This window comes from Wyeomyia smithii, chromosome 2 (assembly GCF_029784165.1).
Source record: "Wyeomyia smithii strain HCP4-BCI-WySm-NY-G18 chromosome 2, ASM2978416v1, whole genome shotgun sequence".
Classification (NCBI taxonomy): Eukaryota; Metazoa; Arthropoda; class Insecta; order Diptera; family Culicidae; genus Wyeomyia; species Wyeomyia smithii.
In genome coordinates, this window is record NC_073695.1 from 39,094,083 (window position 1) to 39,112,953 (window position 18,871).

The 18,871-nt window shown below is 41.1% G+C and overlaps 1 protein-coding gene across 25 annotated transcripts in view; it reads left to right on the forward strand.

The window, feature by feature from the left end:
- The window catches only part of LOC129724619 (sorbin and SH3 domain-containing protein 1), a 255,649-nt gene that overhangs the window by 193,173 nt on the left and 43,605 nt on the right, over window positions 1-18,871 (forward strand). For 18 of the 25 annotated variants that reach the window (XM_055679648.1, XM_055679647.1, XM_055679658.1 and 15 more), the window contains 3 exons: window positions 1,009-4,779; window positions 4,855-5,178; window positions 5,529-5,618. The exons of 1 other annotated variant lie outside the window; for it this stretch is intronic. In XM_055679648.1, the coding sequence (XP_055535623.1) occupies window positions 1,009-4,779; window positions 4,855-5,178; window positions 5,529-5,618 (4,185 nt within the window). Of the gene's footprint in view, window positions 1-1,008; window positions 4,780-4,854; window positions 5,179-5,528; window positions 5,619-17,566; window positions 18,017-18,871 lie in introns of those variants that run through there. 6 more of the 25 variants (XM_055679659.1, XM_055679660.1, XM_055679640.1 and 3 more) reach the window with 5 other exon arrangements.

Genomic DNA, 18,871 nt, shown 5'->3' on the forward strand with positions numbered 1-18,871 from the left:
TTGAATCACAATGCTATCCACCGGTGGTGGGGGGTTTGAGAACGGTTTGAGCGTGGAATTATTAGTATGATTAGAGCGGTGACCGTGTCCCACCTCCCACCGGAAGGGATGCGCCGTACCCACACTACTAGCTTTCTTCAGGCAGTAATCCGGGTCATCCGGACCCTGCTTTCGGAATCTGTTTGTCTGTTGTTCTGTCAAAGGTGGAGGATTTACACTTCTCACACAATTGCTCTAATCCCAATGCAAAACCCGGCGAATAACGACACAGAGCGCCACACTCTGTCCCTGTTTATCGTCTGATCAAAACATTTCTCATGGCGAATAATTTCTCACATTATAAACATATCAATAAACCAGTGTACATACAATGCTGTTTAATATTTACCTTCTGATAAATCTTAGCTTATGCAAAGCAGCATCATGCATCGTGTGCACTATTCAAGTCCCAGCTAATACCCTACTGCATGTTGGTTCATTGGTCCCGTACTCCTGTTTTCTCGCAAGCATCATCCGGCCATAAATTTTCCGCAACTAAATCACATTGTACATAGACACTAACGCACCTATCACCTACACACCTCGCACGGTTGGCCTCTAATGTGTAGACTAACGATATTGCAAGCATGCCTGCATCTTAACACATTCCCCCTTGCGGCTACTGCCATAATAAACCTGGGATAGATAATATCCTTTCTTTGCACCGATCAACGTAGAGATTTTATCGCAAGTTTTAATCCAGTTGATTGCTTACCAGTAAAGACTTTAGCAATTTTCCGGCTAATTTCACCCGACACCTCCTGATGCAAGTGAGTGAGTCATGCGTTACGGCACTAGAGTGAAACTGCAGCCACCATTTTACCACCGCCACAGCCCTAATCCCAACAATGAGTGAGTCACGTGCCGTCGCTAGGCGCCAACAACTGGTTAAGGTGAAACTTGTGTGCACTGAAAAGCGGTACCATAAACGCGTTCAATATTTTCGCTACTGCTTCTATTCCCCAACAGATGGCGACAACGATTTGCGGTTGCAAATTCAGAAAGTGGTGCAAGAAGTACTTCCAACACTGGTGACGAACCCCTTTCTAGCTCCACCGCGGGAGATCACTTGCTATCCGATCACCAGCATTTCGCGTCCACTCGATATGTTCGGTTCTTTTCCGAAGGAGAGCAAATCATTCGTACCAGTGGCACCACCGGCTCCGCCGAATCGAAAATCCTCTCGTAGCAACTCTACGCTAAGGATTATGTCTCAGATTAAAACTAAGAATTACGACAAGAAAACTGTCGTTGAAGCGAGCAGCTGCGGTAATTCCGGAACAAGAACGCTGAGAAAAGTCGATCAGTACAGGTCGAAGTCTGCGGGACCGGTGTTTGCCACTTCGTACGTTGCGTCGTCCATCAAGGAGGAAAAGAACTTGGAAAACAGCACCCGAGTGGCAAAACGGTACACCTACAGAGCAAGTTCGAGTAGCCCCGTTCGCAAGTCCAGTCCCAGTCCGGTAGCATTCGGCAGAGGCATTTCCAAGGAGCGAACATTTGCCGAAGAAAAAAGGCGGCTCGAAGAAAAAATGCCGAAAGTATGTCGCAAAGACGTCGCCGTTTCCACCAGTATCCTTCGTAATCCGGATCTCAAATCACCGAACGAAGTCAAAAAAGCACTTCGCAGCTCCTACCTTCCGCTTGTGATTGATAGACCGGAAAAGTTCGCTACAGCTTCCAGAGCTCTGCGCAGAATTTCGTCAAACTACAAAAGCGCTTCCAGCATTTACTCGTCCAAGCAAAGCCTCACCAGAGCTAGCACCATGTCAAGCCCCACCAAGAAAGAAGATAAAGCCCTCAAAGTAACCGTTGCAATTTCCTCCCGCGGTAAAGAACTGCTTCGCACGTCCACCACCCAAAAAACACCTAAAAGCAAAGGAAAAATCTCCCCAACCATCACCATCCAATCGAACATCAAAAAAGTAACCAAAAGTCTCGGCCTAAAGTCAAAAACCCCATCCACGCAAAGTCTCGCTCGCACCAGTTCTACCTACTCGATCGACTCGACCAATTCGAAGCGCAAATCACGTGCTTCCTTCATTCCAGCAACCATCAGCTCCTCGAAAAAGTTGTCCACCCCAATCACTATCACGACCCGAGTCGCAAGGAAACCCAAAAAGATCATCTCACCAACGCTTGTCGAAAGCTACAACGAGCAAATCGTCCAGCAGAATGACGTCGTGCGTAGCAGTGCTTTTTTCCAGAATCTATTCTTGAGGAAATCATCACCGGCTCCCGGACCGGTGAGCTCCTTAGGAACCGATCCCCCACAAGCGTCGAGCGTGCGCGAAAAAGCTCGCTTATGGAACAGCTTATCCGCGAAATCCGAGCCCTCGTTGAAGCAACCGAATTACTATCTCACCCAGGCGAAACCCGTATCGTTATCGAAGTTCAAAACGATGGACTGCGGGTACGACGGGCCGTACCGTAGCGAAACCGCCGGAGAGGTTATCGAACAAGTTCAACACTACGAGTCACTGCTGCAGCTGACGGACGAGGAAGAAGAGTTCGGTTGCCTGCGGGGTCGTAGCATGAAAATAGACTACAGCTACCATGAGCGTAGCAAAAGTGAACCCCCAGTGCAGACTTTGATCGCTGAATTGGTCAGTTCGGATGGTCCACGCACGATCCTCGGTCGGACGCCGGTTGCCGAGTATTCGCGAACAACCAAGCGTTCGTCACGTTCGCCTTCCTGTAGAAGAATTCAGCATTTTCGTGGTGAAGGAAACGTCCAGAAGATCGTTCGTGCGCGTAGTCTGAGCACGACCGATCGCAGCGCAGGTCATTCGGATCAGCTGGTAAGAAGCCGTTCGCTGAACCTCACTAACTACGAGCGGCATCTTCCAATCTGCCGCCATAGGCGCTCGGATCGGTTTCAGGATTTGAACGATTTCTACTCTAGCTTGGAACGGCTAGGTCAGTTGGAGAAGGTAACTTCTTCGACGGATTTGCGTCCGCGTAGACGCGACGAGGAAATCATTGACTTCGATCTATGGCGAAAGGTGCGCGACCATGAGAAAGCAGAGCGAGAGATGAACCAGCTGTTGAGTAAGTTGAAGCAAGATCAGAAGGAGAAAGACCTGCTATTTCTGCCGCACGATCCGGACGAGGTGCGGTGGAAAAGTGATTTGGATGCGGGTTTGAGGAATAAAGAAAAATCGGTTGAAGATTTGAAGGGTCAACTGAGTAAGAAGGTGCTACATTTTGAAGAGTTTACCAAGCGGGAGTTGGAAACTAGGAAGGACCATTACAAGCCTCTGTGGAGAGGATCGTCCGTTGTGGATGTCGCAACGCACATGGCTGAGAAGTATTCGGGGGATGTGGGAGGAAGGGATGACTTTCACTCACTAGAGGCGGGAAGACCGTACGGAATCAGTACCAATTTGTTGAGTACTTTGTCCCGCGATCAGATGAAGAAATTGAAGAACCAACTCAGTGAGATCTACTGCAACAAGGATGAGGTAAGGGTAGGTGCTACAGAGAAGTATGTTGTTGATGTGCCACAAGGGCACACCAAATCTGCGGGTTTGAATACTCTCACAGTTCGCAGCCATTCGGTGCTGACAAAGACACAGGTTAACGAAGCCCAGTTTAAACCACGAATCGAGCTGGAAAAAAAAGTTGCCACGATTCAGAAGTCGTTCGAACAGAAAAGTAAACAGGAAGCTTTGTGTCAAGAGTTGAAAAGTAGAATTCAAGGAAAGCATTCCAGTCATACACTGCCAACAATGCGAAAGAAGGAGCGACCGTCGATTTTGCCACACAAAGAAGAATACTTTTCACTCGAAACGGATTACAGAAAGCTGCAGGGTGGACAAAAGGTGGAAGAAACTAGAGAGGAAGTTGTTATGCGAAAATCAAGACCGATCGAGAAGGAAAGACCACATTCTTACTGCGAGACGGAAAGCGTTTCATCGGAAACCTCCAACCGAACCGTGATCTTTCGTAACCCGAACGAAGATGTGAAAAGTATAATTCAATATTTCGAGGAAAAACAGAAGGATGAAGTGCCACCGGTGACTGTATATCATGCGAGAGAATCATCCACTGATGAAGATGATGCTACTAAGACACTTCAAGAGAAAAACGCGGAGGTGAAGGTAACGCAGAAACTTTCTCCAATACCGAGTTCACAGTCGTACACGGATTTGAAGGACTTGTTTGGGGAGAAACCAGCGAGAACCTATTCGTACGTCTACCAAGAGGAGAAAAAATCTCCAAAAAACTTCACGTTACGTTCGCGGAGCTCAACCCCGGAGTACGCGACCTGTATTCAGACCGGGGAAGTGAAGAAGATTAAGGACAAGTTCGAGAGTTTAGATGTAAATATCTGGAAACAATCGGCTGCCGATGAAAGTCCGCGGCAGTATCAAAGTGACTCGGAGTTGAACAGGCCCTTCGGGGAACGACAGATCACAAAATCGCAAGGTCGTAAGATCAAGGTGAAGCATCATGAAACGGGAGACGTGTCAAGAATTACTCACAAATATGAGGTACAGTCGAGGGCTCGTAGCAGGAAGAGAAAAGAACGGGCAAACTCGCCGATTGCGAAAAATCCCTTTCGAAAGGATGACCGTTTTATGCCGCATATCAACGTTATCAGCAAAACAGCATCTCTGAAGCGAGAGCTCAAAAGTGCGCCACAGCAGGAGCGCACCACCAGCGGCTGCACCAGTGGCGAAGAGTTCGAGAAGATCAAGAGTAAGTTCGAAACGGCTGAGAACCTGTCGATTTTGGGTAAGATGTATACTTCTGTTCCGGACATTCGCGAGCTTAAAGATATCTCCAACTACCTTTCCGGTCCCTGGGTAGCCCACCAGTTTCCCAAGCCCACGGACAATGCACGCTCGATTACTGCACCAGACCAGTCACCCCCGGGGCAGAAACCTGGCCGTCGGGGCAACAAACTCCGATCCAGTTCTACCTCACCACCGCGGCACAAGGACAAGCAGGACAGCACTGCCTTTCTGAAACAGTTCTACGACATCTTCGCTGACCAGAAGTTTGATCCCAGCATCCACCGGCCCAAGTATCGCTACGTGCCCGATCGGCACCTGGATGCGGAGTACCTTTGGGAGAAGATTCAGGCTATGACCAGCGGAGGTTCCACCACCAAAGCAACTGTCACTTTCGAAGGTTTCTCAAAATTTCTTGTTCTGCACTATACATTTCCGAACGGCACCCGTCATTTCCACCTGTAGGAAAAAATCTTATTTTTTCGTCCTGAGTTTCATCTTTTGTGACGGACAAACCCCAGAGACCCCACCTCCAATGCTTCTACTGACAAACGAGTGAAAGACTACATGGAGTGGACACTAATCGTAACGCTTAAAGAGACGCTCTTCCTTATCATTATTATTATTATTATTATTTCCCTAGCATAGCTATCTCTTTCTCTGTAGTCGTTTAAGTTTTTATTTTGTTTAGTTCTGATCATACTCTCATTGTTTTATCGATTGCCACCGATATCCGATTCCCACATTTAGAATATAGTAGCGTGCCTCCACCGCCTCCCATGAAAGGAACACAACTGCCCAACTCCTCCTCCCCGTACTCGAAGAGCTCGAACGAACCAGGTGAGTTGATTCCCATTTTGTCATTCTGCTCGGGGAACCTATATTTGAAAATACGTGAAGAAAAGAACGAAAAGTAGTCAATTACTGTTGTGTCAGAACCATTCAGACTTTTGCATGAATATTTGTAAATTAGCTCGAATGTTTAGAAATGCAATTGCATGAGTTTTACGTTTAGGTAAATCGTAGTGTAATTTCTTCCACCTACAAATCAGTTACATTTATATATTCACAAAACGTTAAGCAATCAGTCTATACAATCAGGTGTAGAAAGTAAAACAAATAACGATTTACAATGACAAATTGCTGATGAGGTGAGAACAGCGGGAGTTGCACATAAAGTCACTGCTAATGATCTTCAATAATCTGTACACGATAACTGCTCCGAGCTCCTGTAACTAGAAGCGCTTACAGGGGTAAAAGCGATACGACAACTGCATTCGTAATGTATAAAACCAACAAACTAGCAAAACAAGGAAGTTACCTACTGTCACTTTCACGAACGGCATCTTTTACGATTGCGCTTTACTCACCCGGCATATGACCCGAGTACAATGCAATAATCGCGTAGATTTCAACGTATGATTCCAGCATACAAATGGACCCAATTGTGGTGTAGTTTATCCGTTCGGGTAACCGACCACTGCAAGACTGGTCGGAGCCGGTGAAACCTGCTACCAACAAGCTCGTCACACTTGAGCATCGACTGTCTCCTGCGCTCGCATCTTTCCTCCTGCAAACCCAAGTCCGTGGTCAAACACGGGACTGACCAGAGGAGCGCGATTACAAAACAAAAAGCCTCCCGGCAAAAGGAAAGTATTTGACGTGCGATAAAAGCTCATTGACGACGACTGTCTCGTGTGTCTTGTTTCTCGCGTGGAGTGGACCCGTTCGTTGTTGTCTTTCGCTCGAGCTGAGCCTAGGGGCAAAACATGCCGGCACGACACCTAACCAACCGAACGGAACAGCCACGTGATGTGACTGAACAAAGCGAATTGAGGCGGCTCGGCACGGCACTCAAACAAACACCTTCGAGAAATCGTGAGTGCGGAGGCAAAGAGAGTGAGTGTACCGAGTGCAAAATAATCCGCGAATGGGCCTTCTGTTGCCTTCTGTTTGTCATTGCACGCGCGGCATTTTCGAATGACAACCGTTTCATGGATGCCAATTTGCGACCGTGAACGGTGAGATCGGAAAACATACATGAATTTCTAATGTGTTGATTTGTTTGCCAGGCGGATAATTGTAACTAATTTTATTCCATTACCATACGCAAAAAAAGTTTTAATTTACTAAACCAATTTATATTAAAGCTTATCCAGGAAGAAATAGTTTTTTATTTGACATTTTCAGTACAAACATATGATCTTGGTAATGTGCTGATTGTTATTGGTCGTTAACCAAATTATTAACGATTTTAAGAACAAAACAAAAATAAATAAAATTAAATCGTTTTAGCAAAATTTGGCCTAATCTTAAGATCATTTTATGTAACTTCTGAATTCCAGAAACGCTTTTGAGATTGTAATGGAATCTTTTCTGTTTCGGAGCGGTCTAATCACTAAAAATGCTTAAAATCTGATTTGGAATTATTTGCCAGTTTGACTTGTTGTGACCTTCAGAAGCAGTATTGATAAATAGTAAACCAAATTAAGGTGTCTTTTTTATTTTACCCTCCTTCGGTTTCAGAAGCGATTTAATACTTAACTTAAGATTACGTAATGACCCTCAGAATTATTTCTAGCATGTTAAGATTGAATTTGGAGTTATTTTCATTTTTCTTAATTCACCTGGCCTTTGGAAACTTGAAATTCGTAGCATAATTTACTATCATGTTTTCTAGATCTTGTAGTCGTTTTAAAGCTTTATTGGGCGCAGTATCCATACGAAATCCTTTTCTGGTTTTGACTAGCATTTTTCTATTTCTCCGTTCCTTTCTCTGTTTCATTGTTTTTGTTCTTGACAATCGTCTTTGATATTAACGGGTAACAACTGCAATTTTAGACAGAAATTTCAGAAGAAATAGAATAAAAAATTTCTTCAAACACTCGTTCTGGTATACTTCTTGATTGATAGCCAAACCACTGGGCTTGAACTAGACAAGAAGAACGAAGAGCTTTTTTGTCCATTACTCTGGCAACATACAGTCTACACGAGAAGATTTGCTTTGAAAACGGTTCACCGTGAACATTTTGCTTGGATTTTTGCGCAGTTTAGTTAAAACTATACAATGCGCAGACGCAATGCTTCTTGTTTCGGCGCCGTTTTGAACAGACTTGAACAAAAAATACTGGCCTTAATGCCTGTCAGAAGAGCTAACATACACTCCTATTTTTCTCTGAGCGTGCTTGCTGTGGAGTGAAATAACACAAAAAAATCCAAAATTTCAGTTGTCACACGTTATTTAGCGATTCAAAGCCCAATTTGGGATTATAGAATAGTTTGCCTCTGACCGTAAGAAAAATTACAGAGGCATTTCTCAGTGATTTTAAGTTTAATTTGATATTAAATATCTTTTGGCCTTCAGAGTCAGCAATTTCAAGTTTTATTTTGACCTTTTCTGGCATTTTCAAACGTTTTTGGGAATTGAGTCTTACGGCATTCATAGCTTAAATTAGTTGTGTTTTTTTTTTTTCTCAGCGGCATTCAGATGCGTTATCAACGATCTAGGAATTCATCGAAAGTTATCTCCTATGTTGCCTTTATTTCATTTTTATAAGAATTTTTAAATTTTAATTTCCCTATCTCTCCCATCATTTTTTAGGTTTTACATATAATCATTTTAGCGACAACGTTTAGTTGCTTTTGTTTTCTTTTACTATTTGAGTCATTTTAGAATAAATTTGAGTTTTTTATATCATCATTTGTTCCTCAAATGAAGTGTTGTTTATTGGATCTGATTTGTAATTATTTTTTACTTTGACCTGTTCTAACCTTCATTTCTCACCAAATTTGTAATGAATTTCTATTTCAAACGTTTCTGGTTTTCGGAATTTCTCACCAAATTTGTAATGAGTTTCTATTTTAAACGTTTCTGGTTTTGGAAACACAAAAGGTTTGGCTTTTCAGGTATTGTGGTTGTTTTTTATTCACAAATTTTTATTTTTATCCGAGATTGGTTTTCTACACCCGTGAAAAATACGTTTTTCCATTTCCTGTATTGATTTCTCTGGCCTGCAGAATCATTTTTGAAACAATGTCAACAGCATTTAAAGTCCATTGATGCCTTCACTGGAATTTTAAGTGCTATTTTCAGCGACTGTCAGCTAAATTTGAAAGTTTTTTTTCATTTGGTGTCTTACCCTTTTACAAAATTTGAGCGTGATTCAGTGTATTTCGTTCTGACCTTCTGATTATAAAAGTATTTTGTTATAGGTTTTATGCCAGATAATTTTTCATCATTCTCCTCACACAGTTAATTAAGAGCATATTCACAATGTAATTTGTCAGTTACTAAACAATTTATTTTTGGAAAGTTAAAGCAAGCACTCTTATAAAACATGTAACGAAAAAAAAAATACAAAACACACAGCAAATAAATCTTAGACTAACCATTAAAAAATTGATTGAGTCTGCAGAAAAATACTAATTTATTTAAATAAATACAAATCTCAAACGCAAGAAAGGTTTGATTTCTCCCAGAAAAAAAAATATATATTCAAAAGATGATCAAGTTCCATAGAATACCGCGGAGATACAGATAAACATGTTTAGGGGAAAAAACACGCAACGAACTGACGTAAATTCATATTAAATACGGAATAAAATATCTTTGCGTTTTGCGAAACTGAGGAAATGACATAACTTCAAAAAAGGCGGTGCCACTTACAACATGAGTCTAAAATAAAAATCGCGAAACGAAAGCGAGCACGTGATTGGTTAGCCGCTCTGTTTTTCCAATTGATTTTCGACGTAGAACACCGTCTTTCTTTAGCCTACCACTTAGGGGAGAAAATTGAAAATCTATTAACGAAAAGGGAACAAAATAACCCATTATAAATGTTTATAATTCGGTTTGTTTTCAACCAATTTTCCTTATTCTTGCAGCAACCTATTGCAAAATTATGCACGCATCCGCTCAAATGCAGAAATTTGTTAAATGGTTATGCGATCTATAGTACTATCGAAAATTGTCAAACCTTGTTAAAACGAAAATTACGTCCTCTTAATGGTCGCTTGCAGGCTTTATCTAAAAAGGTCGACAGAATAGTATACCTAGTTAGCCGTAGTGTAGCGGATTGCGGCAGTATCAGCTGGCTTTCCGAATTCGCCTTCGACCTAAACAAATCACTTGCCGGTTGGTCACATATCTCAGCAGCAGTGTGGTAGCAGCAATCGTTTCGATTTGTCAGCTGAGGGTTACATGCCGATTAAGATATTTGTGTTCAAGATCTGTTTATTGAAAGTAACAATGCATGCATCCAAACGATACACATACAATTCTACATTATACCATCTTGTTCTCAGCTTTAGAATAAACAAACTTCGTATTTCAAACCCTTCTCTTCCTATAATAGAGGGCCTTCCAAAGTACATAAACCTGATAATGAAACGAGAGAGATTGTTTCTGCTGTGGAGGGACCAACGGTAAAGTTGGCAAAATTGTTAGTCAAGAAATTTCAATCCATGCCTAACAAATTTCCTAATCGATCTGTTAAGATCACAGGAGATTTTGTTGGAAATTTAAAATCTTCGGCGAGTATCAATATTGACGAGATAATGGTTCCTTTTGATATCACAGCACTCTTCCTGAGTGTCTCAGTGAAGGAAGCCATATATCTTTTGGAAGATTGGCTTCTTTCTCAACGATGTGACATCTCTTGAAAAACTAAAGTAACGTGTGAGGAAAAAAATCCGAACAACTTTTAAATTGGTCTACGATTCCGAAGTGCTGCACAAATCGAAAAATCTTTTTCCACAAAATGAAGATCCACTTTTATATAACTGGTAACACAACTAGTCGATTCTGTCAAGTGACGCATAGTTGGGAAAAAGGCGTGGTCGGAAGAAGATCGTCGTAAATTTATTTGCAATTTTTGTGAGCGAAATAAAGAAAAATCTAAGAGTAAAGTGTTCCACTATTCTAAAGATCTTGGATATAGAAAAAAAAAACATTCATATACATTATTGACAAACTCTTCGAGAATGGAAATACCTTCAAAAAAAAATCTGGTTGCGGACGGAAATGCACTTTGCAAGAGAGCAAAGTTCGAGTGAAGTTGAGAGCAGAAACGCCTGGTCGGTCAGCGTAATCATATCGTGAGCTGGCCAATAAATATCCGATTGATTCAAAAACGGTGAACAAGTATCTGCATGAAATGGGTTTAAAACTTTAAATATAAGTACCATAAAAATGATAAAGTAGTGTTTTGGCCAGACCTTGTATTGTCAAACTATGCTAACGCAACTTTAGCGGATTTGCGGCAAGGTTTATTCCGAAAGGATAGAATTCTCAAAATGTGCCACAGCTACAATCTATTGAATCTTTCTGAGCAAATTTGAAGCCAATGGTCTACCATAAAGGTTACAGAGCAAAAAACTCGATTGTTTGATAGAAAAATCAAGAAGGAGCTCAAAACAATTGAAACATCCGGAATTCAGGAAGCTATTATGCAAGTACCTTAAAGGATCAGGAAATCAGCGCGATGTGGAGCTGAGTTTTTCTTATGAGGTTTGTTAATGAATTTCATTACTTGAATAAACAAACAAGTATAGAAAAATAAGTTGCACAAGATTTTAATAAGGAATTGAAAGTTTGTTCGGATTTTTTTCGTCATACGTTACGTAGTTACTTGAAGTTAACTCGACTTTGTATGGAAGACAATTATTTATCATTTCGTAGTAAATTTTACAAACAAACAAATAGGGCACCGATGGGGAATCCTCTTTCGCCTTTCATATGGCACATTTGGAAAACAAACTAAAAGAAAAAACTCCTTACCAGACCGATGGTGAAGGTATGGCGACATCCATAAATTACGTAACGCAAAAACCCTAGCACTTCTAACCACTCCTTCCAACATAAAATGGCGCTGGAATCTATGCCTCTCAATTGTGAAGGTAAGAAATATTAAATGGAATATATTCTTAAAATTGGTGAGTTAAATGGATATAATAGAAAAAATATCCAAGCTATTTGTGATAAAAAGAAACGAATCCAACATAGGAAATCTTACCCAACACTCACACCGCTAACAGAAGATCGGAAAAGAGTAGTTACTGAAAACGATGTTGATTTTACACGTAAACTTCGTGAAAAAATGGAAATTCGGTGTGGATATCATCTACAGTACAGGGTGACAAAAAAGTCCGGTCACACAGGAAAATCTCAATATTTCAAAGAATAAGAAGAAAATCTGAATCTGGCTTTCATAGCTTTATTCAGTAACTCATAAAGATACTTCACAGACTATATCTCAGAATTACACCACCTTTCTCTGATCGAACCTGCTTCAGACGTCTCGGAAAGTCGTCGCAAGCGGCGCGCACGTGCTCCATCGGCATCTCGTCCCAGATTTTCGTGATAACTCGCTTGAATTGCTCCAAATTTGTTATTTTATAGTCGTTCAGCTTCGACATTGTGTATCCCCACACGAAATAATCCAGTGGATGCAGATCCGGAGACGACGGAGGCCATTCATTCTTCGAAATGAAATCGGTCAAGTTCTCCTCACACCACGCCTGAACAACCTTTGCGGTGTGGGATGGGGCGCTTTCTTGCTGGAAGCAGTAGTAATCGTCTTCAAACAATAGTTCAGTTTGAGACAGTACATTTTTATTCAAAACCGTGTCCAGGTAGTACGCTGCGTTGATGTTGACCCCTTTATCGATAAAAATAAGAGGCAGTTCACCTCTCTTGCAAATGGCTCTCCAAACCATCACTGACGCCTTATTTTGGAACCGGGAAACGTTCAGCTTGTCCGCAGGAGCTTCTCGTCCGAAAAAATAATCTCGTCATCTGCGCGCCAACCGAGCAACTCCCGCGACCGTTGGTACCTCTTGTTCTTTGTAGCTTTGGTAACCTCATGAACCACCTGTTTTTTTGTACGGTGTATGTTTTAAATCCTTGCGCAGAAGCAGGCGGATTGATTCTCGGTTCATTTTAAGGTTCCTGGCCAGCTTCCGTGCAGATTGGGCAGGATTCCGGCGAATCCGGTCTCGTATAATCTTTTTCAGCCTTGGAGTTTTCACAGACCGTGGTCGTCAAGATCGTGCCTTGCCCTCGGTGCCTCCGGACTCAAGGTACCCGTTTATGGTCCGGTACACGAATTTCAGGTTGATTCCGAGCGGTTTTAGGTGTTTGAATATGGATCCGGGTTTGTACCCTTTCACATATTCAGCTATAACAGCTGCTCTTAACTCTGCCAAGGCTCACAACTCAATGTAAACAAATTGCACAGAACGAAACTCTGCCACTTTGGGCAGCAAAGTTAACCCTTTCATTTGACATATAGATGGCACCAGAGAGATGAAACGTGTAGGCTACAGGCGACCCCAAAAAAGTGTGACCGGACTTTTTTGTCACCGTGTAATAGAAGTAAACCAGATGGTCTCGAGGTACGATGCTGGCCTAACAAGCCAGTCGTCGTAGGTTCGAGTCTCGGCTCGGGAGAGACTGATAGTGTCAGTAGGATCGTAGCGCTAGCCCCGCAATTGTCCTGTACTTTAAACAGTCGGCTGCAAAGTCTGTATACAAATAAACAGAAGGTCAAGTTCCTTATCGAAACGTAGCACCAGTTTTTAGTAGAAATAACCAAATCAAAACAAGATTGGGCTCTACTAAAGATTCAATTGACAAATTACAAAAAGCACGAGTTTACGAAGCTGCATGTCCACATTGTGATAAGGTTTGTATTAACCAAACCGAAAGAAATTTAGACATTTGGTATAAAAACATACATCATAACTTATTTAGGCAAAAAAAGACTCTGAAAAAGGAATAACTCACCATTTCAGATCCAAAATAGCCAAACAGAATTTTTTAGAAATTTTTAAACATAACCCAGCTACTCTCCTTAACAGAGATCATGGTCTCACGCACCAAAATCCATAGGAATGGTTGAATATAACTTTCCTTTTTTCCGGTTTGAGCTTTTAGAATAGACTTTTTTTCATTTGTTCGAACAGTGTTATTATTATTCAAAATTAGAATTTGAAAAATTGTGTAAAACATAGCTTTTAAGCAAAATTTTGTCTTACATTTCTCCATTGTGGGCTTAATTATATAATAAAATTAATCCCTTTTGTTATTAACATCAATAACATCAATTCTAAATAACTTGAAAACGGATGCATTCTCGAAGTTAATTAAAATTAGTTTTTTGCTCATAAATAAAAATTATCTTTCAATATTTTTATTCAAATGAAATGAAAGATAAGTAAATTTCTTTCAGTTTTTACTGTCGTAATGATTTCACAACCAACCGAGAGCTTCGTGAAAAGTTCCATCATTGTTTTTCAGTTTAATGAAAAATATACTTCATTGTCCAAATTCTATGATTGATCAGAATTTGTTACTAGTATATATTCTTCTTTCTTTTTTTTTTTTGAAATTAAATAGTTGGTAAAAAAGGTGAATTTTGAGAGTATTGAATATAATGGCAGGCTGACAGACTGGTAACCTACAGGGTGCGCCATAATTATTGCAACAAGAAACAGAGGACCGTCAACCACGTTTTTGGCAAGTAGGAGAAAATTATTGAAATAAAAATGATATATTGAGTAAAACCAATTGAAAAAAAAAAACAACAACTTATTCAATGTGTCCGCCTTTAGCTCTGATGACAACTCGGAGACGCTAAGGATAAGACTCGACGGCGAATCAAAAGTCATTTTAAGGAATTTCCTTCCGAACTTTGTGCAAAGACTTCTTCAACTCGTCCGAACTTGAGTGTTTTCGTGAGCAGGCCTTCGCTTCTAACATCCCCCAATTGGAGAAGTCCATCACGATGAACCCTGGCAATTTTGGAGATCACTTATCCTTGGTGTTGACAGAGGAAAAATTAGCAATTCACCAGTCTTGAACGGTCTTTTTTGTGTGAGTCGGAGCACCGTCTTGCATGAAGGTTCAGTTTGGATTGTTATTCCGGGCCCAACCTATCACATTCTTCTTCACAATCTCATCCAGGTAGTAATCACCATCAATTTTTACCCCTTTCTCGACGGAAAGCAGCTCGCCTCGGAAACGGCCTGTTTTTTCTGATGTTTGTATGGAAACATTTGTTGTTGTTTTTAATTGTTTTAATTCAAAAAAATATTTTCATTTCAAAAGTTTTTTTCTCACTTGCAAAAACACGGTTAACGGTCTCTCTTTTTTGTTACAATATTTATGGTGCACCCTGTAAATTTATTACTATCATTTAACAAAATGGCATTTGAAAGGCAGTGGTTTGGCGCACTTACATCACCATCCTCAATACGGGTTGTGTTGCAGTAAAGAATTGAGTGTGTGTGAATATTGGAAAAAAGAGAATATGAGAAAACAACTTAGGAGATGGGGAGTGTTTTACTGCTATCATTAGCGATACCGCTTACCGTGCAACGCACGTGCTGTTTCGAAAACAACATTCAAATCAACTCAAAAATTTTGTCTTCTCGAAAAAATTCTTTATGCAAAATTGCAACTCAATCGTGCAGCAGTCTCTTTACCCGCAGTGTAGTCAAAAAATTCCATTCCCAGATACGGACATTTGATGCAAGCTTTTGCATATTTAGAACCCTAACCAGATACCTGTAATGATCACATAGATATTTAGAAAGCCCACGAAATATGCAACTCGCGTGTTTTTCTTTCATTTATTAACGTGTACCGCAGAACTCTTGAACCTCTAAGACTAACCAACTTCCAATTCTAATCCGATTGATTGACGCAATAATCAATTTCGGTAGTTGCTAGTCCATTCTATTCATCCCAAGAGATGACTATCACATTTACATTTTTGCGAGTATTCAATTTTCCCCATGGTGATTCGCGCAAAATCATATCGACGAGGCGTCGAACATGTTGTTATAGATTAGCTGTTGCATACTGTTCGCCTTTTTTGCACTAGGTAAGCTTCCATGGTTGTTGTGATCGATGTTATCGCTGCTGGAACAAATTATCATGCGAACATCGATTAACCGCACAGCTATAGCTAAACCTCAGCGGCGCTGGACGATGGGCGGCTGCTGCTAACGGATTCGGTGTTAGACATGGCAAAATTTGTAAATGCGCAGTTATAGTGTTGAGTAAGTAGCTTTGGGTTTACCCTGGTGCTGAGATTTCTTTGCAATGGGTGTTATGGTTGATTGCAAATTGATTTTTTTTGTTATTCAATTATCTCACTTATCTGAAGATTACTATACAAAAAAGAGATTTGAATCGCCTATCGCCTGGGAAAATCTGTTTGATTTGAAATGGAATGATATAAGAAATTATTCCGGAAGGGTTATCGAAGCTTTAATCATATTTAGTTTGCGTATAGTGACCATATCTATTATTGCCAATTGATGGTTAATCTTATTATAGATTGCTCAATTGCTTTCGATTTCACCCTAGTTATGTTTTTGTAAGTCTACATATATTCTCAAATATGTTTGCTTCGTCTTAGTTAAGTTCCTTCCTAATTCAATATGAAATCAGATTTTTTTTTCATTTCTGTTGCATTTTTTGTTCAATATCAAATAATTTTTTATGCTGCTGCTTTTTTTAATTCATTTGCAATCAGGATTAGATATAGACACAGCTCAGTTACAATATTGTTCTGAATTTAGTATCGATTGAGCTCTATTTTTTCAATTCAATCTAATATATGTTAATCACATCTCGCATCAGTCTAAATTTCATATGGCTTTATTCTGAATTTGGTCACAATTTTTCACAATGTTGAGTTAATTTTGTCTTAAATTGTTATAATGAAGTATACATTTTATCTTAGTTTGGCAGAAATTTTGAATAAAACTAATCGGTATTTTTTTACCTAAACTGGAGCAACAGTATCAACTATGATAACATTGAGTATCGAAAAACGTCAGTATCGAAATTTGTCAAACATCGAAAAAAAACTATGATGTTTCATCGCATTCTATTTAACAAACAATTCAACAATACAGAAACAACAATCACCCTTCCTAACTCGTAATCTCATGCAGCAATATTAACGAAAAAGAACCAGGCATCACGATAATTTCGTGTGAAATTTATTGCGCAACACGACCCGAAACCTGTTTTTATTGCGTTTGCAGCGCAACCGTAACTGAACAAAAACTACAGACAGTTCCCGGGGTGTACTTTTGACAGAACAAGTAAATCCGGTACCCCCCCCCCCCCCCCCCCCCCGTTAAAAATCTGGCAGTCACCGACCGTTGTTCCGCCCGTTTCGCGATGCAATGTACTGGGTAAAAAGAAAAAAAAACAAAAGCAAAAGTAAATCATAAAACCGTCCCTTTATCAGCGAACATCAGTCGGCTGTCCGACAATGTTCAAGGTAACAAACAACAAACCCATGCTTGCGAACGTGGTTATCACTAAAGCGACTGTAGCGAACCTATACATTAGAGAAATGACAAGACACTCACCGTTAAGGCAACTGTCAACATCAAAACGGGCGAGCTGTATAAATTTGCATTGCCGTTATCCGTTTTGATGTTGACAGTTGCCTTAACGGTGAGTGGCTTGTCATTTCTCTAATGTATAGGTTCGCTAAGCGACTGTGAGGAGAATGAGTGCCAGCGCTCACTCTCACCCGAGTTATTTGCTGTGCTGTGTACTGTGAGAAGAACGGCAGGCCCCCCTTTTTCCGGCGAAGTTAGTCGCTAGCTAGATCTAGGAAGCGTCGGTAGATCAAGTAACTGAGCTGCGCTAAAATTCGCGCGCAGCAGAATTGACCGTTTATTCGCGAGTTTTGCCGCGCATCGTCGGTTCGTGGAGCTTATGATTAATTGATCGTCGTTGACTGAGGCAATCGTGAGTAACTTACAGTACGATTCTTTGCCGGTCTCCTGTGGGTCCAGTTTGTGCGAAGTTGTTACGTGTGCAGTGAAAATTGAAACCTTGGAACCCTTGCTGCAGACAGAGGTCTGATTGTGGTCCCGCCAGTGAGAGTGTGATAGATTGCCGCAAAAAGAAAGTAGCTTTCCATAAAGTGCACACGTGCTAGTTTATGCCCTAATGGCACGTTGCAGCGTGCAAGCAAGAAACAAAACCGTACGACCCCTTATGAGCAGTGCGAAAGGCGTAAACTTCATCAACTGATTGTGGGCCAACGTGAAATTGATTAAACAATCGTCTGCCGACAACGACGCTAGCTTCCACCGTGCTCTGTCTGGCGTTCGTTGTGCCCTAGCAAAGACTTAACGAGTGCCGCACAGTCCTGAAGCTGATAGAAGCAGAAGCAAAACGTGATAAAAGATTTTACAAATGGGTAAATAATCAACAAACGATTCATAACCTTCCGACTTGAAACCGCTTCCTGGGTGAAATATTTCACTCATCCGCGCGCGCAAAAAATAATCAGGTCAATAAAACCATTCACTGTAAACGTCAGTGCAAAAGCGGTTCTATTTTTACCTCTGGCACCTTTGAATGTTCGACCAAAACCCAAACCCATACGTAGCGTGGTTTGATAGTGCGCCAAAACTCCACCGAAAGGTCGCCAACTTTAGGTACGCGTTCGATACTGCTACAAATATGTCAACATGGCCATAGTCGTGCACTAGTGGGTGTTTTCTTTGGGGTTCAACACACTCTGTGAAATGAAAAAATTAAAAATTATTTGAATGTCAAATAAAATATAAAAACAAATTCAAATAAGAAACAAAATTTTCACCCCCTCTAATGAAAATCCTGCGCACGGCTTGGACCGACCGGCGCTCTCCACAAAGCATTTGCCGGCACCGTCGATGAATCATCTTTCTCTACCTTGCAGTTGGATCGATTGTGAAAACAAACAAAATGATAAAACGAAAAGGGGGCAAACAAACAAAGCCGAAGCAAACGAAGCGCATTTCGACTGTGCAAATTTCTTATCATTCCGCACCAGTAGTGTAGTAGCGAGCGATTAGCAATGCCCGACAGCGGCAGTCAAGCACGAACACCTGAAAGTATGGTTCTCGAGACGGCGGCGGCGGTCGCGTTGACGACAGCTATGGGTCGTGAGAAAATGGTTATACGTTTTCACAACAGATTACGTGTAACTGCCCTCTCCCGTTGCTGCTCCCTTTTTCAATTACGCGATATATCTGCTAGCACTGCGAGGGGCAGCAGCCCGACTGTTTTA